Below are 24,206 nucleotides of genomic sequence, written 5' to 3' on the forward strand. Positions count from 1 at the left end.
CCAGGTAGGAAAAAGCTGGTTGTAGCAGCTTTCCTGGAGAAGGTGACATCCCCATGGAGACTAAAGGACTAGGTAGGGGAAGGCTGACAGCCAAAGGCAGCCAGGAATGGGTATGTGTGTGGAAGGGGCTTACAAACAAAGGGGCCAACATGTGAAGAGGACTGAAAGAGAGAGCTCATACCACAGTCTGAGAATGGAAATATTTCAGGATGGCTACAGCTCCTGTTGTGAGAGGGTAGAATCGTAAGATTCATAGCCAGAGAGGAATACAGGGGACAGAACGTGAAGAAACCTAGATACCACCCTCTGTTGTTAGGACTTTACTCCAGGGACAGTGAAGAAACACCGACAGGCTTCATACATAAAGTGTAAGATCAAATATTTATTTTAGAAAGATCATTATGAATTTTAAAAATTGTGGTCCCTCCCAAACTTTTTTCCCTGTGTTCCAGCCTCAACCAGTGGGTTCACTCTTTACCTTGTTGTCTAGATGGAAAACACAGAATTATATTCAAATTGTCCTATGCTTGTATCCAATTAGTCACTGAAATATGCAAATACTACCTTTCATCTTTCTTGCTTTTTAACTGCATATCCAATACTCTAAGCCATATTTTAACTTTCCCATCTATTTCTCCCAGCTACTCTAAGAAATATTTTGTGAGACATACAAGCTGCCAACAAGCATACACAAAATGCTCAGCTTCACTAATCATCAGATAAATGCAAATTAAAACCACAATGAGATACCATCTCACACCAGTCAGAATGGCTATTATTAAAATATCAAAAACAACAGATGTTGGTGTGGATGTCGAGAAGAGGGTATGCTTGTACATGGTGGGTAGAAAAGTAAATTAGTTCAACTTCCATGGAAAACACTATGGAGATGTCTCAAATAACTAAAAACAGAGCTACTATTTGGCCCAGCAATTCCACTACCAAAGGTAAACAAATCATTATATTAAAAAAGTCACTTGCACTTGTATGTTTATCACAGCAGTATTCACAATAGCAAAGTCATGCAATCAACCTAAGCATCCATCAATGGTTGATTGGATAAAGAAAGTGTGGCACATATGTTCAATGAAATACTATGCAACCATATAAAAGAAAATCATGTACTTTGCAGTGACAAGAATGGAGTCAGAGGCCAATATGCTAAGTGAAATAGCTCAGAAATAGAAAATCAAATATTGCATGTTCTCACTTATAAGTGGGAGCTAAGACATGGGTACACATGGACATAAAAATGGAAACAATAGACACCAAGATTCCAAAAGTGGGGAGGGTGGGAGAGGAGTAAGGATTGAAAAATTACTTACTGAATACAATGTTCACTATTTGCTGTTGGGTACCCTAGAAATCCAAACCTCACCATTATGCAATATACCTATATAACAGCCCTGCACATGTACCTGGTGAATCTAAAATTAATAAATTAATTTAGCTAAGCTACTGCTATACACAAAAAGGAGACTAGATTGTTTTACTACTCTTGAAAATCCCCTCAATAACTTCCCAATACCTCTGAAATCCAGTCCAAATGCCTTGTATTATTTAAGACCCTCCAAGTCCCGCCCTAAGGTGACTTTCTAGCCCTAACTCCTGTTATACGTGATTTCATATCCTGCACACCATGACACTTAAAAACCTTCTGTGTAATGCTTACATGACATTGACCATGTTCTTCTCTTGCCCATGATTATTCTTAACTTCTTGCAATGTTTGGAAGTGCTGTTCATCCCTTGGCATCCAGCAAAAAAGCAACATTTTCCCTGAAGAAGTATTCTATAACCCTCAGATTTGAGTTGAATGGGCTCTTACTGTGTACTTTCACAGGACTTCACTTCGGGTTCCCTGAAAATTTTCTTAGTATTTATTTCATTTTGTTGATTTTTATGACAAATTCTACACTCTAATTGTAGAATTTGTCATAAAAATCAAAATGTAATTCTACATTTTGCACAGGATGCAAACTGGAGTTGGCCCCGTTTCATTTTTGTTTGACTGACCCAAAGTTTTCAATGTAATAATATGTATTGGTGTCTCACATGGGCATATGCTCTTCAGTTCCCAGTAGTTGGAATGCTTTCAGTTATTTCATATATTTTTTACAACTCTGGCCTTGAATGTTAAAGTCATCACAAAGGTGATGACAGTTGTACTGATAGCACATTGTTATTAAAATAAACATCATCAAATGAAATGATAATAAAAAAATAACATGACATAGTGTAATAGAATAATGAGATAACACTAGAAGTGCAAGTTTCTTCAATTCAGGAGTTTTTATTTCCTTTTCAAATTATCTCACAGATGAATGAAGAAGTAAAATCTCAAGTTAGAAGAGAAGATCACTTTTAACCTGAAATGATAATGAAGTTATTTCTAGTACTCTTCTAAATTAAAACATATAACTGCCTACTTTGATAAGAATCACCTTGTGAATGATAACATGAAAGCAAAAGAGAAACAGACTGTACTTCTAGTCCCTTCTGAATAATCAAAGTTGTAATGTAAAATCTAGAAGAGAGATATCCTGACATAAGAGTCTGGAAATTAGGTCTGTATTTTCCTTTAAGTCATTTCACCTTCAAAAAATACAGTTTTTATTATCATATGTAATCTGGTTAGAATTATACAAGGAATGAGTAAGACAATATGTAGTGAGTTGTAAAATATGTGTTACAAGATTGCAAAGTCAGCATATAAGGTAGAGTTGCATGTCCTTAAAATTGCTCTTGAAAATTCCCTAAACTTCCTTGTTTCAAACTACCATACTTTAAGACAGTTTCCGAAATGGAAAGCAAGTAGAAATAAAATGACTTGTTGGAATGTGAGAAAAAAAATCACAGAAGGTCCCTTTATCTCATTTTTAAAATGTTCTCTGTCTTAGGTCATTTAAGGCATGAATACACCAGTTCAAAAATACATAACCTTAAGTAAAAATCAGTATGCATATTTTGTTAGCTTTTGCTAAATTTTAGATTTTACTCATAGGAATATGTTTTTAAAAATGTTGCTGATCCCTGCTTTACATCACTGTTGATGGGTGAGCACTAGATAAAGTAGCTGGCTTTGTTTCAGAGCCGTGTTACTTTAAACACACATTTTCAACATAAAACCTCATTAAAAATAGAGAGATGCTCACACTGTTAGAAATATACAGGAATGAAAACCAATTGAAGGAGCAGCCAGGTACGTATCTCCCATGGTATGTATTTTTGAAGCAGTAGAGTAGGAAGTCATGCCATTTAACTATATGTGTTATCTATCTTTTTCTTGCTTCCTTTCTCTCTCGTAACACCCTATGCTTAAGAATTAACTCTACGTAAGTGAAACAATGTGAACATTTTGCAAAGCTACCACATATAATAAAGACTTGAAAATTATAATGTGTTATACAAGTGCAATATATTCATAATTTTGACATAAACAAATTGCATAAAAACAGCAAAGAAAGGGGAATCAAAATTTTCCTACATACAAAAAAATTTTAACTCATTTCACTGGTGTCCTCAAAAATATAAGAAGGGGGGATACCATCTCTTCCACAGTCCTACAGCAAAGTGAATACTCAAATAAAATTTATAGCCTGCTTAGACAATCAGGAAGTAAATATTTAGAACAGAAAAGAGGGGAGGAATGGTCATTCCTCTTTATTATGATTTCTCAAGTTCATGTTATCACTGTAAAATCAGGAATGAAAAATAATCATTATATAAAGTGAAATTTAATATTAACCTGACTGAAAAAGGTCACCATGCCTCTGTGTAAAGTGAACATGACATACTCTCCATGGTTGACTGTAGGCATTTTGCTGTCCATTCACTGGTAACTGCATACATTTTGTATGTGTCTATGCATGCATATTTTATACACATAGATAACTAACCCTTCTCACCAAGGCAAAATGATAATGATCATCACATTTCTTTTTCTATAGCAGTGTTATAAAGAATGATTTAAAAGTAAATAGGCTAAATTTGAAACATGTTGCTTAAAAGACAAGATTTTATAGGCCCCACACTGCCAAATGCAAGACATTCCATTTTTTTAGGTACACAGCTTTTAATCTAATACACAATTGATAATTTTAACAGTTTATCATATACTTCTTTTTCATTCATGGGAGTAATTTATATTTACCTCGTTTGCAATTTTTTCATTCCTATCTTAAATTACGGTGGAGAAACAGGAAAGAAATATTGTTGTAACTAAAAAATTCCAAAAAAGCATTTCTACAATTAGCCCTTTGCCTAAAAACAGGCAAAGTAAGTAAAATACAATTTTTAAAACCTATGTGTTTATTTAATATTTTATTTTTAATATTAAAAATAATAATTTTACATATTTATAGGGTATATGTGGTGCTTTTATATATGTGTACATTGTAGAATGACTCAAGCTAACCTATCAGTTGCCTAAAAGCCTGGAGTAGTTAAAATGGTCATGAGAAATCAGAAAGCATGTATTTCTAGACCCCAGCCTTGGATTTGAGGTAATCCAGAAAAAGAGGAGGGAATTCAATGGTGCAAGCAAAATAACAAAATGATTATCTACAAGAAGATGACAATACCATCTTCACAAAGTAATACAGATTCATATTTTTGCAATACCTATTGAAATGCCAGTGTATTACAATTTATGTTTTTAGCCTTAATCCTAAAGGAATGTACTATTCTCAAACAAAAGATTAATTGAATTTCATATCATCAGAAACATTTGCTTAATGATACTTTGGATGTTCTGAAATTGTCTTTTCACTGCATATGTATATAAAGAGTATATTTCTTCTTAACAACATTCTATATTATTAAGGAAAAAAGTTTAAATACTTGGCTCTCTGTGTAACTCTAATTTTCTCAAGACTTAAATAAATACAGAGTAAAATTAAGCCCATTTTGATACTCTTCATTACAGATGTGCTGAAAGAAACTATGTTAAAAAATGACTATCTTATCCTAAGAGGTAATATTTTAATAACTAGTATGTAACATTAGCCAGTCTTGTGGTAGAATAAACTAAAAGCCAAATTACTAATATTTCTAATATAAAAATATTTAGATCATGCATGAGAGAGACACTGTAGGAGCCATCTTTGAAGATGGCATCAGATGATATCCATGTCCCTGTGCTGTCCCCGTCACACTGACAATTTCAGGGCATCCAAAGTACCATTAACCAAATGTTTTTGATGACATGTAAGCACATTGAATAAGGTTGCCCCATGTGACCAATAACATATTACAGATATGACAGAACATGACTTCTGAAACTAGGTTATAAAAGATATGGCAGCTTCTATTTAACTCTCTCCTGGCTCCCTAATACTGAATGAAGCTCGTTGCCTGTGGTGACATCCATGTGGCAATTAACTGAGTCCATCTGCCAATAACTAGAACTATTTGCTGGGTATGTGGGTCAGTCATCTCAGAAGCAGATTCTCCAGTCCCAGTCACAGCCCCAGTCAAGCCTTCAGATGATCAGCACGAGTTAACATCTTGACTGCAATCTTATGAGAGACTCTGAGTGATAATCATCCAGCCAAACTGCTCCTGGATTCCTGACCCACAGAGGTTGCTTGAGATAGTAAATGTTTATTGGTTTTAGCTGCCAAGTTTTTGATTAATTTGTTACTTAGCAATATATAACTCATAATGGCATCAGATACAAGGGAAAGAACATGGGCTGAGAGGTTATCACATCTAAAATGTCTTGATGGTGACTTAAAACTGAGTGTTCTTCAGGTTAAGTCTCTTGTGTCTCAGTTTTGTCATCAGTAAACTGATGATAATCTTATCTCACAGAGGTCTGAGGAATAAATGAGATAAAAGAATTCAAAGAACTTGGAACGTGTTTTTTCCTCAGTAAGCATATGATTCTTTCTTTTCTTTAAATTGTGCTTAATTTTAGAGTCTTTCTTTTAAGGGTTTTAAACTGATTGCTCTCAGCAGACAGAAATGGACTTTACAGGATGTTGAAGAACTGCTGGCAGAGATAGGGCTATGGATGTTCAGGCACTGCCTCTGTTTTTTGTTTGCATTTACTTGTTTATGTTTATCTCCATGAAGAGCTGGCTTTGAAGATCTTGATTTAAGGGAAATGAATATTTATAAACATTCCTTACATACAAGTAAAGCAATTGTATAAGTTATTTCTGAGTATTTATGTAAGCCCCAAATCATAAAAGATCTCCAGGAAAGAAAACTCTAGATCTTGCAGATATAAACTCTATTCCTCTCTGATAGGGTCTCTGACAGCTTCATGTCCCTAAAGACCTCAGAGGTCAAGAAGACAACTCGGAAACATGCTGTATCTGTTTCTGCTGTGTTCCTCTTGACTCCATTTTTCTGTGTCACTGACTAAATTCAGAAATTATAAGTGAGTGTATGTGCAGTTTCTTATTTTGCAAATCCATAAACAACCTGAAATGCTTTTACCCTTGGTATTTCACATTGACATTTCAAATTAGTTTTGATAGACTCTTAAAGGCCTTGACCTACACTAGGTGCCATAGTATAGGGGTTAAACCCTTGGACTCTGCATGAAGATTTGTAAGAGTTCCTGGGTTTAAATCCCAGCTCTGCCACTAACTGTATGAACTTGTGCAAATTATTTAAAAGCATTCTATGCTTTGGTTTCCTCAGGCAAAAGTTAAGAATAATAATATTTACCTTACAGGTTTGTTGTAAGAGTAAAATGGGTAAATATTAGCAACTTAGAACACTACCTGTCAAATAGCAGGTGTTGGCTAAATAGATAGCTTCTTATTTTGATGAGATAAATAATTGAATGGCCTGGACCTTTATGGTGAATCTACACAGTGAGTGCCCCCATTCAGCAACCAGAATCCTTCTCTTTCCTACTCTCTGCATATGCTAAACTTTGCTTTATTTTAGTTTTGAAAGGAAATTATTCATTACCATGATATTTGAGAATTTGAATATTTCCTGAAATGTAACCCGAAAGATGATAAAGGTATGTTTCACTCTGAACTGAAAATATGTTTGCCTTTCACAAGTGCATTTGATTTTCACAGCTGCATTTTTCTAGGTGTGTGTGTGTTGGGGAGGACATTGATTGGGGAGAATCAATCTACCTTTTTCTTTTTAGCAAATGGTTTTGAACTCCTTTGAAAATCTAATAAAAGCTGTAGTCCATCTGTACAGCAGGAAAAAAAAATCACTGAAGCTATGATTGTGGGCACCAATTGGTCCTTTTCTATATTTACTATAGGCCAAGAAAGTGGGCTGAGGATTATTGTAGCTTTTTTTTTTTTTTTTTTTTTTGACAATGGTTGCTGAATTTAGAAAAGAGAAAAAGAGAGAGCAGAAAAGAAAATCCAGGACATTGCTTCACAAAGCATTGGAAACAAAACGGCCTTTAACAAAGGAGCTCTGATTGGTAGCTTTTAAGAAATTAATCACACAAATTAAAAATGACTTTAAAAGGTATGTAAAATAGTCTGTGAGTGTTATTTATACAGTGTTTTGCAGAGAACCAGCGATTTGGGGGACTCCTGCAATGATGTCCTAATTTAGAGGAGGGTTGTGAGCAGGTAGAATTGAGGTGCCATTTACCCAGCATCTAACAGAGAAGTGCTGTGTTCATAAATATACTTCTTGGGCTTCCAAATAAGATTGTACATGAACTATGACTTCCATAATTTAAAAGGATTGAAAACCACTTTTCTGGATATTTGTCCATATAGATAATTACAAACTGAAACTTCTCAACCTGGGCTATCAAAATCTGAGAAAGGTTATATTGGCAGATACATAATCTTGTAGAGTGAAATGAGAGTGACCACAGACCAGTTTATCTAATTCTCAGTACATAAAAATATGGAATCTTCCACCAAGCTACAAAGAGGCAGATTTAGAATTAGTAAAACATATAAATTAGTAACAAGAATTTAAAACTGAATGACAAAAATTATAGAAGAGGTTGAATATAAAATAGCTCAAAAAATTTTTAGGTAAAACCAGTCAGAAGAAATGAGACTATTATGGGGATAGTCTTCCTTATTATTAAGTTTGATTTTAAGGAGGGATATAGTCTTCCACAAATCTTTTGATTCCAAATCCAGAAAAAAAATACGTGCTTGTATCACATACATTCTTATCCTTTGTGGTAATATCTAAGTCCTTATATAATTTCACCAGTTTTCTGTTCAGATATTTAGCTGCAATTGGTTATGAGTCATGACATAAGTAAATAATATCTGGATGTGTTCCCACCCAAAATCTCATCCTGAGTTTAATCTTAATTGTAATTCCCATGTGTTGAGGGACAGACCCATGGGAGGTGATTAGATCATGGGGGTAGTTCTCCCATCCTGTTCTCGTGATAGTGAGTGAGTTCTCACAAAATCTGATGGGTTTATAAAGGGTTTTTCCCCCTTTTGCTCGGCACTTCTTTCTACTGCTGCCTAGTAAAGAAAGACGTGTTTGCTTCCTCTTCCATCATGATTGTAAGCTTCCTGTGGCCTCCCTAGCCATGTGGAACTGTGAGTCAATTAAATCTTTCTCTTTCATAAATTACCCAGTCTTGGGCAGTTCTTTATAGCAGCATGAAAATAGAAATGTTGCACAGTATAGAATTGCCAACATTTGGCTTTTTTAACTTCAAAAGTGGCAATTTCATATGGTTTAACCTAGCATTTTCTTGAATAGATCCCTCCCTAGTTTTGAAGCATAATCTATACAGCATAGATAATTTCCTCTTCTCTGCATTATATCCTCCAGTTAACCCATAGGAGTCCTGTGCTTTTTTGACGGCTTGATAACAGCAGTTGAAGAGGTCTGAATGAGCCTACTTGTTGAAAGTAAATAGGAAGTTGTCAACTCCTGACTTATCTTATTCAGTAGCTCCTGCCAAAGTTTTTGGGGCTTCTCAAAGGGGTAATCATACAGAGTCGAACTTAGAGCAGTGCTAAAATCCCATTGGTGAGTCCTTTAGGCAGGTATTTTATCTCCTCTACAGTCTCTTTGGTGATAGAATATCTAAAACACATTGTCCTATAAAACAAAATGTTAAACTATCTTGTGGGAGAATCAGGCAGTTGAAAGGGTTGAGGCTTATCAAGGAAGCCAGGCAAAGACAGCAACTCCTATTGCTTTTGAAGTGCTCTTGTGGAAGCTGTGCTCAAGTCCTTTAAGAGCTGGTTTACTTCCCAAATAAACTGAGTTGCCAGCAAGAGCAATGGTGTGCTGTTCCAGAAGGGAGGGGAAGAAATGAAACTCATCAGTGACGGGGGATTTGCAGGCATTTCTGAGATCATACAAACCAAAGTGGACATTTCTTCTGGATGCTATTAGCTACTTATCCCTCCCACATGGGTCCCTTCAGTTTGCTTGCTGGAGAGGAGGCTGCTGAGAATCATTCAAGCCAGTTAAAGAAATTGCCTAAAGTAAGTATCTGAAACACAAACACATTAGCGCAAAGTGCTCAGAACACAGTAATAATCACAAAGTCCTTACTTCTTCTCTCCTTTGTACCATTCAAAGGCCGGGGGCGGCACACCTGCACCTTCGCATCTTATCAAGCCACTGCGTCCGGGGGTCACAGTGCCAGATTTAATTTCCTGAATAGTAGGAGCAACTGTAAAAGAAACAAACAAATACTAGTGGATAAGTAAAAATAATCCTCAGCAGAAATATGACACACATATATTTTTATTCCTTCTACATTCAAAGCAATCTTATGCCTGATAGGCCAATGCATCACATTTTCAGTGTTTTATGCTTCAAATACAAGACTAGTCATTTTCAGCTTCATTTTTCAAGTTGAACAATAGATGAATGTTTTCAGGGAGTGCAGAGTAAATGCAATACGTTTTGGCCTTGCTTCCTATTGGAACAATGGCATTGGTGAGGGTAACGTTTCATCTGTACTCCATCCCAACTCTTCTGCAGTAATAGCTCTCATCTATTGAGTGATCACAGGGAGCCAGTCACTGGGCTAGGTGCTTTACGTTCTCAATTTCCTCACAAAAATACTCTAAGCTTGAGGGTATTATCTCAATTTTACAAATGGAAGTTCAGAAATTTTGAATGAATTGTCAAGGTCACACAGCTACTTAGTTGCAGAATTTGGCATTCAAGTCAGTCATGTTAACTCAAAGTCTGGTCTCTTGAAATATTCTGTGTTTTTCCCTGCCTCTTCCCTATGCTTTAGTAATTTAGTCATTTTTTTTAATGCAGTTTCTTCTGTCTTAATGTTGTTGCTCCCCCTTTCCACAGATTCAAGAGCTACTTTAGGTGTCAGTGTCTCCATGTTCTTCACTATTGCTCTAGCTGGAAAAAGTTTTCCCTCCTCTGAGTATCTGGATCTCTCATACCATGGACTTTCTGTCATGTATTGATAGAAATGTATTGTATTGTATCATGTACTATATTTATGGGTATGCCAAACTTTCTTTTCAGTTCCTTGAAGACAGGGTTAAATATCTGATTCACCTTTGTATATTCCAAGATCAATACACAGTGCCTAGCACAGGGTGATGCTTAAAAAGCTTTTTTGTAGTGTAACTTTAAAAAAAAAAATTTCACATAGTTATTGAGCTGTCAACATGTGCCAGGCATTTCTCAAGGCACAAAGCAGTTAATTGCCCTGACATGATGAAGCTTATATTCTAGGTGAAGTAACAAATGGGGAGATAGACTATAAGCAGTAAATATAGCAAATACATAGTTTAAATATAGCAAATACATAGTAGAAGGTATTAATAATAGAGTTGAAAAATAAAACCCCTTATAGTTGCAAGGTAAGAAGAATCAGAGAAGGGAATGGATTGCATTTCAGATAGGGCAATCTTAGTAGACTTCTTTAAGATGGTAAAATTTGCACAAAGACTAGATGTGAATGAGTAATTTAGCTAGGTGGATATCTAGAGACAGAGCCTTGTAGAGAGAGGGAACAGCCTGCAGTAAGACACTGAGGCTGAAGCTAACCTAGTTTGTTTAAGAAATAGCAGGATTGTTGTGGCCGACACAAAGCGAAAGAAGGAGAGGAGCAGGAAATAGGAACAAAGAGAAACAAAGGACGGAAGATTGGGTAGGACCTCTTGGGTCATTTCAAGGAACTGACTTTTATTCTAAGACAAACGAAGCCCTGCAGAGTAGACACAAAATTTGATCAGTTTTTTGAAAAGATGACTGGCTGCTATGTTGAGAAAATACCATAGTGAGGCTAGGATAAAAGTCACAGGAAAAAGTAGGGAATCCAGTAAGCAAAGCAAATGAAGGTGGGTGGCTCACACCAGGGTGGGTAGCAGTGGAAGTGGTGGAAAGTTATTGGGTTTGGGGTCTACTGTGAAGTTGGAGCTGATAAGATTTCTAGACAGACTGAAGTGAGATAGAGAAAAAAAGAGGAGTCAAGGGTAATTTAACTTGGCTTGAGTAGCTGGAAGGTTATTGACTGAGATGAAAAGGACTGTAAGTAGAAGAATTTTGGAGGGGGCTGGGCGTGGTGGCTCACATCTGTAATTTTAGCACTTTGGGTGGGTGGATCACCTGAGGTCAGGAGTTCAAGACCAGCCCGACCAACATGGTGAAACTTTGTCTCTATTAAAAATACAAAAATTAGCCAGGCGTGGTGGTGGGTACCTATAATCCCAGCTACTTGGGAGGCTGAAGCAGGAGAATTGCTTTAACCCGGCAAGGTAGAGGTTGCAGTGAGCTGAGACCACGCCATTGCATTCTAGCCTGGGCAACAAGAGTGAAACTCCATCTCATAATAATAATAATAATAATAATGATAATAATTTTGAAGGTAAACATTAGGAGTTGTATGCATGTGTCTTTTCATAAATATTTCCTTTTCTACCAGGTTTTTAACATACTATAATTCATATTTCAAATAGCACTATAGAAAATTATTCAACAACTAGACTCTTGAACATACAAATACTAGTTCATTCAGAAATATGGTCTAAGTGTGCACTCTGGATATATTTGGGGTTTCTTTGGAAAGCAATTAAAAAGTACAGAGTTTAATGTTTTTCAATATTCAGTGAATATTGAATATGTAGTTTTCAATATATGAAAACTATAAATACTCTTACAGTGGAACATTGCCTTTCATCTAAAAAAAAACCCTACTAAACTCATCATTTTCTGTTAAGGGTGATACTTCTTTTTGAAATTATTGCACCTCTATTTCTCCGTGGTGTTTTTATTCTTATTATATATAGTTCTAGAAAAAAATTGCAAGGAAAATATTTTTATTATAGTACTTGCTAATAAGTTGGTAAAAAATAATGAAACAGTATTTCTCAAAAATGTTTGCATGAGAAATGTTACAATATAGATACATACATATACACAAGAACACACACAATTGTATATAATATGTATAAAAATATATGTACATTTTGACATTTATAATGTACATTTATGTATATATGTGTGAATGTGTTTATATACATATGTGTGTGTGTATATATCTATATATACACACACACATATTCACAACCACAATACAAGAAATCATTTCATAATTTTAAAATTATTTTGTTAGGCAAAGTTTCATGTCACCTATAAAAGCTAATGAAATATATTTAAAAATCTATAAATAAAACTCCATCTTCTTGACAATTATTATGACACTGTTTTGCTCATGACAGGTACAGGTAAGATTGTATTTTCACTATTGTTCTCCCAGGCTTTCATCTCTCTTTCCCAGTCACACAAACAGGTTGTAATCTTTTATGACATCTAACTATTATTGAAGATAAAATAACCATATGCAACAGGAGACCATCACAAGCTTCTATTGATAAACTGGTTAGTTCAATTACTCTCTTGTTTGTCAAGGGGACCATGACTCATTATAAACAAAAGCATGAAATCCGGAACATTGCCTGAAAACCCGAGCGTAATGAACTGAAATCAAAATCTAATTCATCATTAAAAGGTTTTTATGCAGTACAGTGTACATATGGCTCAGCACTGGGTGCCTTACCACACAAGTTAAAGGGACATGATCTTGTTATCTAGGGCTTCCTGGGCTGCTAGGACAAACACCAAAAATGGGAAGATACCTAAAATGTCACATGGAAATATGGATAAGAATGAATAAAAATTAATAACATTAGTAATATGCATAAGAAAAAGTCCTAAGAGCATTTTGCAAGTTACAGAGTTAAAGGTCCAAGTGTTGTAGGGTAATCAATATAGAGAGAAGATTCCCATGCAGATGTGGCTAAAATTATAAACTTGAACTGAAAGCCTCTATTGATTTTACTTGGAGACATAAAAATTCTTATTAAATATTCATATTACTGTGCATCTTTTGGAAATAACTCATTCAAAAAGAAAAGGATTCATCCACTTATTTATTCTTTATTCCTTTTGTTGATTCGAACAAATATTTGTATCAGGAATCATATTAATGAAAAATAATAATAATATTCCTGGCCTCATAGACCTAATATGAAGTGATACAAACTAAGATGAAAACAGAACAGGGTGAAAGAAAAAGAAAGAGCAAATATGTTATTTAACATGTTGCAGCCTCAGAGATCCTTGATGACAAGGTAATACTTGAACAAATAATTAAATGATGTGAGGAAAGGAATCATTTGGCAATTTGTAGAAAATTATTATAGTAAGAAACAGGAAAGGCAAAGGCCCTAAGTGGAGAGCATGCTTGAGGTGGAAACATGCTTAACAAGATTAAGTTTATCATGCTGTTTAAGAAATAGCAAAATGGTCATCGTTGCTTGAACAGAATAGGTGAGAAGAATCCAGAAGAGAAGGTGGGGCAGGGCCCTGGAGCTCAGATTCTATAGGGGATAATAGCCCATGATAAAAGCTTTGATTTTTATTCTAAGCTGATGAGGTTTTGCAGATTTTGAGTGGAGGAGTGACATGATTTGATTAACATCCTATAAAGATTATTTGTCTGTTGTGTGGAACACGGTCTGCAAAGAAGCAGGAGAGGAAAACGGCAGAATAGCTATGAGGCTGTAGTAATCCTTAGGATAATGAGAAAGTCATTGGCCAATGCATAGAAAGGCAAAAGCTGAGGAAAGAATGTAATTAAGTTGATCATTGGTCACACTGGACCTCAATCAACTCATTTTAGTTAACTGGCATTGACTGAGCATTTTCAGTGGATTACAAGTTTACACCATTCTGAACCCTATTACTCTGTATAAATGAAAGGATTCTACGGGTATAAACATGTCTGATTATGTCCAGAAGATTCCCTTCTACAGTACTTCTTAGAAATTGTGATGTACATGTATATCTTATGAATCTTTTATTGCAGGGGTTCCCAACCACTGGGCTTGTTAGGAACCAGCAACACAGTTGGAGGTGAGTAACGGGTGAGCAAGTGAAGCTTCATCTGTATTTACAAATGCTCCCCATCGCTTGCATTACTGCCTGAGCTCCACCTCCCATCAGATCAATAGCAGCATTAGATTTTCACAGGAGTGCGAACTCTACTGTGAACTGCATATGCAAGGGATCTAAGGTGCACACGTCTTATGAGAATCTAATGCCTGATGATCTGAGGTGGAGCTGAGGTAGTGTTGCTACCACTGGGGAGTGGCTGCAAATACAGACTAATATTAGCAGAGAGGTTTGGCTGCACAGAGACCCCAATAAATCAATTGCTTGCAGACTCATATCAAAACCCTCTCAGTGAGTGGCAAGCAACAATTAAGCTGCATCTGGTGGCAGGCTTTATAGTGGTAAGTAAGTTGATGAAATTCGATTGCACAGTTGCATCTGGTGGCAGGCTTTAAGTCAGAATCTGGCACTTATTTTAGTCTGTATGTGGCCCACCCATTATTTTGTTTACCACTTCTGTCCATGCCTCTTTCTCACACTGTGCTCTTGTCTCAGTCAGTTTTGGTAAGCCCACAAGCTAAGCCTCACCAAAATGAGTAAAAAACAAACATCACTGGAGAGCTTCTTTGAAAAGGGGGAAAGACCCAACAATGAGACAGCAGAAGACTCTAAGGCTGCCAACAAAAAGAAAGCTGCATTTAAAAGAAAATAACAAGTTAAATTACAGGTTCATTGCAATAGATGATTTACATCCGCCAAGCCCACTTTGTATAATATGTGGTAACTGGCTATTCAACAAAGCCATGAAATTTCAAAACTGCTTCACCACATGGAGACCAAGCACCCTGCATTAAAAAACAAGCCTTTGGAGTTAAAAAAAAAAAAAAAAAAAAAAACCTGAACACAAAGAACAGAAGCAGTTATTGAAAGTCACCACTTCATCAAATGTGTCTTCACTAACAGCATCATTCTTTGTGACTAACCACATTGCTAAAGCTAAGAAGCCCTTTCCTATTGGTGAAGAGTTGATCCTGCCTGCTGCTAAGAACATTTGTCATGAACTTTTAGGAGAGGCTGCAGTTCAAAAGGTGGCATGTGTTCCTCTTTTGGCTAGCACCGTAGCTAGACAAATTGATGAAATAGCAGAGGATATTAAGACACAATTGTTAGGAGGATTACTGAGTTACTGTGGTAAGCAATCCAGGTTGATGAGTCTACTGATGTTGACAAGGCAACAATGCTTGTTTATGTGGGATATATTTTTCAGGAAGATGTTCGTGAGGCTATGTTATGTGCACTTTTGTTGCCAACCAACACCACAGCTGCAGGACTGACTATTCAAGCCTCTGAATGATTACAAGTCGGGAAAACTGAATTGGTTGTTTTGCGTTGGTATACGCATGCACAGAGGAGCTTCCATGACTGGACAGCTTTCTGGTTTCATTATTTAGGTCAAAGAGGTCACTTCTGAATGTGAGTATACACACTGTGTCATTTGTAGAAAAATGCTGGCTAGCTTAAAAATGTTACCTGGACTAATATCATTTTGCAGAATGTGATTAAAATTACCAACCATGTTAAAATACATGCCCTCAACTCAACTGTTCCCACAGCTCTGTGAGAAGATGGACATAGAGCACACACGCTTTCTCTTATACACAGAAGTGAGATGGCTTTCTAAAGGTAGATCACTGATCAGAGTTTTCAGTTATGATAGCCACCCCAGAGATTTCTTTTAGAAAAACAGTCACCAATATGGCAGCACATTTCAGTGACACAGAATGTGTCACAAAACTTGCTTACTTGTGTGACATATTCAACCTGCTCAATGGACTCCATCTTTCACTTCAGGGGAGAACAACAACTGTGTTAGAGTCAGCAGATAAAGTGGCTGCATTCAAAGCCTAACTGAAGATATGGGGGCAATGAGTGAACATTGGTATTTTTGACATGTTTCAAACATTAGCAGAGATTTTGAAAGAGGCTGAGCCAGGACTTTCTTTCTCCCAGCTGGTGCATGATCACCCAGCTCAACTTTCAAAAGAGTTTGAGCATTACTTCTCAATCACAAAAGATACCCTAACTGAGAAGGAACGGATCCGCAACCCATTTGTGAATAAACCAGGTGAATCGACTTTGTCCCTGCCAGAAGAGACTCAACTACTTGAGATTGCAAATGACTGTGGCCTTAAGAGCATGTTTGGGACAACCTCAAATCTCCATCGGTTCTGGATTAAAGTCAAGGCAGACTATCCTGGGTTGCCACAAAGGACTGAAAAGCCTGCTTCCATTTCAAACATTCTATCTTTGTGAAGCAGGGTTTTCTGCAGTCACAGCCACTGAAATGAGATTATGGAGTAGACTGGACATAAGCAACATACTCGGGTGTCACTGTCTCCCATCACTCCCAGATCAGACTGTCTAGTTGCAAGAAAACACACTTAGGCTCTCACTGATTCTACATTATGGTGAGTTGTATAATTATTTCATTATATATTACAATATAATAAGAATAGAAAGAAAGTGCACAATAAATGTAATGCACTTGAATCATCTTGAAACAACCTTCTATCTTATCCCCCAGTCCATAGAAAAATTGTCTTCCACAAAACCAGTCCCTTGTGCCAAAAAGGTGAGGGACTACTGTCTTTTTGGACAGATCCTTTTCCAAACTTATGTGACCACAGGATTCTATAAGGCTTTATTTGAGCATTTTGTGGGTCTGATATTTCTTGGAATATATTCTGGATATGTAGAATTATTGGATAAGTGAATCTCTAAGCTGTATTCTACAACATAGGTTATGTGGTCCATGACTTTCAAGGTGAACAGTCATTACTGGCTGGAGAGGTTTCTAAGGGCTCATGAGCTATAATGTACTCACAGATTTCATGTGAGGAGAAGGTTTCAATTATTTGTGCCATAAGGATATGGTTATTTATTTGCCTGGAACAGATGTACCTGACAAAAATTATGACTAATTAAATCTTCATCTGGAGCTGTACAGTGAAAAATTATAAGTATGTTTGGTCAAGTTGTATAAAATACTCATTTTTCACTAAAATGTTCCATGTTTTAAGTAATCATAGTGGGCTCTTTCTTAGAAAGATGATCAAATGAAAAAAATCTGAGTGATTGCTTCCAGAGCCTGTTTCTCTTCACACTCCACTCCTTCCATTGCTCTGTGAATTTTGGCCTGGCACTGAGATTGTAAGCTGTTTTACTGGGAGTAGGGATATAAACACATGCATCTTCATGTGTTTATGTTTCCAGAACTGTTCTTTCTGTGGAGATAGCTTTTTTGTTCTTCCTAGATGTAATCTTTCAATAACATTAAAGTGGCAAAGAAGGTGAGTGCTTGAATCTCTCAAATTCACCAGTAGAACAGCATCCTTTGGAATGGACTGTGAGCTGAAGAAATTGCACAGTGAAAATAAAATCAATTTCAGAGGAATGTTATTAGATAGATGTGGGTAAGAGCAAGGAACGGATGTTGGGGAAAGCCAGCAGTGAAAAGGTCAAAAGAGGTATTCCACACCTGTGTGGTTAGAGGCTCACAAAGGAGAAGTCTTCCCTTTTCATTTGCTCAGTGGGATTATTTCCTTGCATTGTTCAGCTACTCATTTCAGGATGAAGATAATGAAAGGTTCTTCATCCAAAACTCTAGGCTCTGCAGGTGCAAGAAACAGAACCTCTGCACTTGGCACCCAACAAGCCTAATCAAGATTCATTTTCTTAGTTACATGACAATAGCCACAAAAGATCTTCTTCCTCTATTGCCATTCTCAATGGGAACTTAGTTATGTACAGAGCATTCTTATTAAAAACAAGTATATCCAAGAATTATTTTAATATCCTTACTAAGTTGAGGTAGTTGGAATGAAACTTTATAGTTCAATGGCAAAAGAATTTGAACACCACTCTATCCCCTTAACACGATGGATGATGAAGAACATGCCATGTTAAATAACTGTGACAATAAAAAAGGGTGCCCAGAGAAGAAGAGAAGAGTAGAAAAGTTGTAACCAGGACGGGGCGTAGAGGCTCAGCTCCCTCCCCGTGCTTGCTAAAGATGTAACCTGGGATGGGAGCAGAGCTGGGGCGGGTGTCCCAAAGACACTTCCAGTTCTCTGATCCAATGTTTTGCTCATGTTAAATACTGCAACAGTGTAAATAACATTGCCCGTAGAGAAGTAGTGAATTTAGAGTCTATAAAGAGTAGAAATCAGTCCTACAGAATCCACATGGTTTAAAAACACTGTGGAAAACAAACATGCTGACCTTAGTCTATATTTAGGATTTACATACTACATTAAGGCAGCCTTACTTAAAAGGACAGTCTTTAGAAAAATTTTAAGGTACTTCTCAAAGAATCATATTGGATGTGCTCAATATATTATTGTTTCATAGGAGGACAATGATAGGTAGTTAAAAATTTCTCACTTGAAGATAGGTTGAAACTCAGGGTAAAGAAACAATGAGAATCTTTCAAAGGTTGTTATAGATCTCATAGAGACAAATCACAAGGTCAACCAACTCTTTTCATGAAGCAAATATGTCCTTGCCTTATGACCTCATTTCACCTTAAAGGAAGTTAAGATTAAAAAAATCAGACTTCTAAAACATAGTTGAATCACAATCTTTGTAACTTAAGGACTTTCACATTGAATTAAACCTCTGGTCAGCATTCACAGGGGATGAAAATATTCGAGTTTGTAATGTACCTCCAGCTTTCCCCAGACCTTAAACATTTACACAGTGGTGAAATAATGCAGCAAAGAAGCAGTGCTTTGCAGTCCAACAAATATGGCTCTAACGTTTACTGTCTGAATTACTTAACCCTTCTAAGCCCCAGTTTTCTCACCTGTAAAATAAATAGTATTTACTTCACAGGACTGCTGTATGGACAAAATAAAATAATTCAAGGAAAATGCTTCCTACTGCTTTGCACTGAATTAGCTGTCAATAAAAACATTAGCTTTTATTAAATTAGGATTATTACTAGAGAATAGAGTATCATAGTCCTGCTTCCTTTAAGGGCATGGAATCATGATAAGACATGGGCAGAAAAAGAAAATGAATTTTTAAGAATTCATTGCCTTGGAACTGCAAGCATGTGATTAATTTAATTAAAACCTGAATGAGTATATCACATTTTACTCTCCCAGAATTCCATCCATATCCTGCTTTCTTTAGCGTAGCTAACCAAGAAAATTTTTTCTGACAGGTAGATATGGTAAACCTTGTATTTCTCTTTGAACAAGAAATAAGAGTTTTGGGTTCGTGTGATAAATGTGAAAAGTATATGGAACACAAAGGTATCCTTTCTAGAAAAATATGTAATTGTGGTGGTGCATTACTTGGACATATAAAAGATCATATCAATTACATTAAACATATGAGTTCATTTTCTCTTTCACAAGAAAGATAATAAATGAAATTTTACATGTTAACTTGACCTTAATTTTTAAAAAATGTTGAATATCCAATGTTATAGGGTACTAAGCTGTGATCTTTGATTCCCTTATATTTGAAAAGGTGCAGAAAAAACAAAATTATTTGGTAAAAAAAAACTCTGAGAACGAAGACATCACTACATACGAAGTCTCATTTTAGGAGCATTAATGAAGTCTCCAGCACTAACTCCCTAAACCCTTAATGAAAATCTGTCCATTGTTTGAAACTATTAACCTAAGAGATTCTTTTCCTAAGATCAAGTTTAATATTATTATATTCAACTTTTTCAAGGGGTTAAATTTACTAAGCTATCATTAGTCATTTATATTGTGGTATAAATAATCTGATGTGTTGATTATGAGTATGCACATGTTAGAGGCCATTAGAGGATGGGTGGACAGATGGGTGAATGGATGGATGAATGGATAGATGGATGGATAGATGGATGGATGAGTTACCTGTGACTCAAGAAATGAATAAAAGTGCAGTAAGAAGAAAAAGGGTTACATCATGAATAATTTGTAGGTGCTAAAGCAGAATTTATTCATATTGTTCTTTTGACAAGAGTTAGCACTGGTGAAATTACAGCTTGAAGTAGCTGTCCCCTTGTAGTCAGCAATGCTCACTCCAGTGATGCATCCACTGTAAAATATGTTTGAGATTTATTGGGCCACCAGCTGTATCAACAGGAATTAAATGGTTCACTGTTTTCCTAGCTGTTTGCCAAACTTTCTTTCAACTTATTCATGATCTGATCTCTATTGTCAGTCATGCTGAAATTATAGCTGTATGTGATTGATTTGGATCTATTAGGCAAGTTTGCAAGTATTGTAAAAGTTGGGATTCTCTGAAGGTATCTCTGTTCTCAGCAAGTACAGTCTTGTAAGTAAAATTGCCCTTCAGTACAAACCTTATAAAATCTAAAACATTTGAATGCATTTTTTTCTAATATTGAAGCTGCTATAAACTTCCTTATATAAAAATTATTTTTAGTGAATCTTTGAAAAACAAAGATTAGAAAACTTCAGACTCTAGATCCCTGTAAACCATTAGAACATTTTTTTGGAATTTACTTATGAAAATATGTTTCTATTTGTATTAATCATTCAAGGTATGTTGTCAGAGCTTCCATTATGTTTATTGTTATGTTTTAAGTCATGGTTCACTATTAAAAACTAACATTGATCTCTTAAAATGTGAATGAGCTAGGCTTGTATGTACATTTGAGATAGATGAAATCAATCCATTGAAAAAGTAATGGCAGTAAATATACGTAGGGTAATAGATGAGGATAACATTGGTTGAATCTTCCCGGAGGCCAGTTCCTCACTGGATCATGTTTCCCTCTGCTCTCAGAGCCAGTTTCCTCCAAAGATCTAATAGTAAATCTGAAGGCATTAGGAAGCCTGGGGGTGGTATGACTTCTGCCCTCTCAGAATAATTACTGGATCCGATTTCTTAGCTTACTGAATGGTTTATTATTTCTTTTGTTACTATGGCCTTCAAAAATCTTAAAATGAACATTTAAAAAGTTGATTAAAATTCAGTTATTAGAATTGTTTGATTCTAAAAAATGAATAATTCATATTGCTAATATATTCTAAAGAATATCTTTCCAAACAGACTGTCTTATAATAAGAAAAAAAAAGCTTTCAGTATCTAGAAAGAAAAAGAAAAATAAGATTTATATCACAGAAATATAGTTGTAAACTACCCATTTCTCCTTGCCTCAATCCTGCCTTCAATTACACAAGAGTGTTACAAGCCTAGAAAAATTACAGAAAATTTGTTAAGTGAATGACATTTTCCAAAACTACAGAGATAGATTCCCTAGTAAGAAAATGAGCATTAAACCACTTTTACCCCTCCCGTTTATTTTGATGTGGCAATTGCCTACTCAAACCTGCACCTTGGAGGATGTAATGTGGTAATATTTCTATATGGTTCAAAGACTAAAGCAACAGAGGTAGTAACTGTGTAACCAGTGTGCTTTATCCATAAACTTGCCATGAACTTAAACAAGGGGGAAAACATCCTAGTGGGAAGTGATAATAGATTGTAGAATTGAGACGTAATTTTTTTTTCATTTGAAAAACATAGGTTGGGACACTTCTATTTATGGAGAAAGACAGCTAAATCAGTAAGTAGTAACTAAGAGCAAAAGAATGAGAAGACAAAGTAGGAGAGACATTTTACCTACAAATAGTCTATCTTAAAGACATCAGAAGATGTGGGAGGAGGGGTGGTAGGAAAACTATAATTTTCAGAAACAGTAGTATGGGTTTATTTGGGGCTAAGGATGTTTTACAAGGGAAAAAAATGTCATCCTTCCTAAAATGATTAAATAACATGGTATGAGAAAACTCTGCCTAATAGCAAAAGTAATTTGACAAGTGAAGAGAATGTCAAGAAAAAAAATGACTGACAAAAAAGAAATTCCATGTCAGCAAGAGCAGCACATGAATAAATTATTAAAGAAAATGTTTGGGTTCTTTCCTTTTTCACTCAGCAGTACATATATATTTTGCTCAGAAATGCAGCTGATACTCTCCTTATAATCTGAATCTTATTTAATGCCCTTTCAGTCAAAGTCGCCAGATCCTGTCTGTTTACTGCTCTCATCCTGCAAAGCTTATCTGTGCAGTTGATGAACAGTTACTATTACCAGTTCATCAATGTCATTATGAAACATTTCTAAGTCTTGAGAGATGCTATAATCTTGTTGGTTCTGCCTTTAAAATGCATCTGAAAACTTATACTTCTCATCACTCCTATAGTTATCATGATAGTGCTAGCCAACATTACTTCTTGCTTGGAATATTTCAGTAATCTCCTAATTGGTCCTCCTGGTTGTGCCTCTGCTCCTGTTACAAATCATTCTCAGCACAGTAGCCATAGTGTTTCCGTTAAAGCAAGACAAATCCTCCATTCTTGCTATGAACAACTATGCTTCATTTCCCCACTTTTTTTTTTTTTCCAGAATAAGAGCCAAATTCATTACAATGGTTTAGAAGTCCCTAAATGATCAACCCTCTTGGCCACTTCTGTGACCACATCTCTGTTCATTGTCTCCCTTGTCCAATCTGCTCTAACGATATTGGACTATTTCATATTGGTGGAACACAAACCAAGAGCATCTCTGCTTCAGTCTTTTTACTTGATACTTCCTCAGTCTGCAATATTGATCCCTCAGATATTGACAGGTCATACTTGCATCCTCATTTCCTTCCAGTCTCTGCTCAAAGTCCACCTTATTAAGAGATGCTCCCTGACCTCCTATGTAAAATAACAATTCTACTCCCTTACGCTTCAGTCCCTTCCTTCTTAACCTTCCTTATTGTTCTCCATACCAATCATCTCCATCTGACATGTGTATATTTACTTCTTTATTGCTAGTTGTCTCTCCTCTCTCATTGGAATGTACGGTTCACAAGGGAACCATCTCTGGGTTGTTCAATGATATATTCCAAGTCCCAAGACCAGTGTCTGAAGCATAATAGGCACTCAATAAAAAATAAAATGTTATTCTTGTTTAATGCATAAAGAATAAAGTAATCGTCAAATTATTTGTATTACAGAAATGTTGCACATTTTGATGTAGGCCAAAAATATGTCATAATTTCATTCTCCTTTGCTGAGTACAACATTTCTGTAGCATTATCATTTGTATGTTTAAAGTTCCCATTATCATATGCTTCTAAAATAAATAATGCAATATCTGCATATATATTGCTTTCACACATTTATGTTTTTCTGTGTATAATACCTTATATTTTTCTTTATACCTAGATGAATACACACACACACACACACAGACACACACACACACACACACACAATTGACCTTTTGTATTCATGGGTTCCACATTTGTGGATTTAACCAAAGATGGCTTAAAAATATTTGAAATAAAAAATAACAATACAATGATAAAACTGCAACTAAAACAATACAGTATAACAGCTATATATATAGCATTTATATAGTATTAGGTGTTATAAGTAATGTAGAGATTAGTTAAATTATATGAGAGCATGTGCATAGGTTCTATGCAATACTATGCCATTTTATATATAAGGAACTAGAACATATACAGACTTTTATATTCTCAAGGAGTCCTAGAACCAATCCTCCATGGATACTGAGGGACACTGAATATATATGTGTAGTTGTCTATTCATCTTATATGTTATTTTTCTACATTATATATATATATATATATATATATATATATATATATATATATATAATTAAATTTAACATATTTGTTAGAATACTTAGCTATGATAAGGCAGAGCTCCCCAAGCCCCAGGCCATGGACCACTACTGGACATATCATGAACCTCTAAAATGAATAATGCAATGTCTGCATATATATTGCTTTCACATTTTTGATGTTTCACTGTGTAATAATACCTTATAATTTTTTTATACTTAGATGA

General features: G+C 35.6%; 1 protein-coding gene across 1 annotated transcript in view; it reads right to left on the minus strand.

The window, feature by feature from the left end:
- The window catches only part of NEGR1 (neuronal growth regulator 1), a 936,395-nt gene that overhangs the window by 206,419 nt on the left and 705,770 nt on the right, over positions 1-24,206 (minus strand). The window contains exon 5 of the mRNA XM_012442497.2: positions 9,489-9,609. Coding sequence (XP_012297920.2) covers positions 9,489-9,609 — 121 coding nt within the window. The remainder of the gene's footprint in view (positions 1-9,488; positions 9,610-24,206) is intronic.

This window comes from Aotus nancymaae, unplaced genomic scaffold, assembly GCF_030222135.1.
Source record: "Aotus nancymaae isolate 86718 unplaced genomic scaffold, 86718_ANA_hifiasm-v0.15.2.pri h1tg000007l, whole genome shotgun sequence".
Classification (NCBI taxonomy): domain Eukaryota; kingdom Metazoa; phylum Chordata; class Mammalia; order Primates; family Aotidae; genus Aotus; species Aotus nancymaae.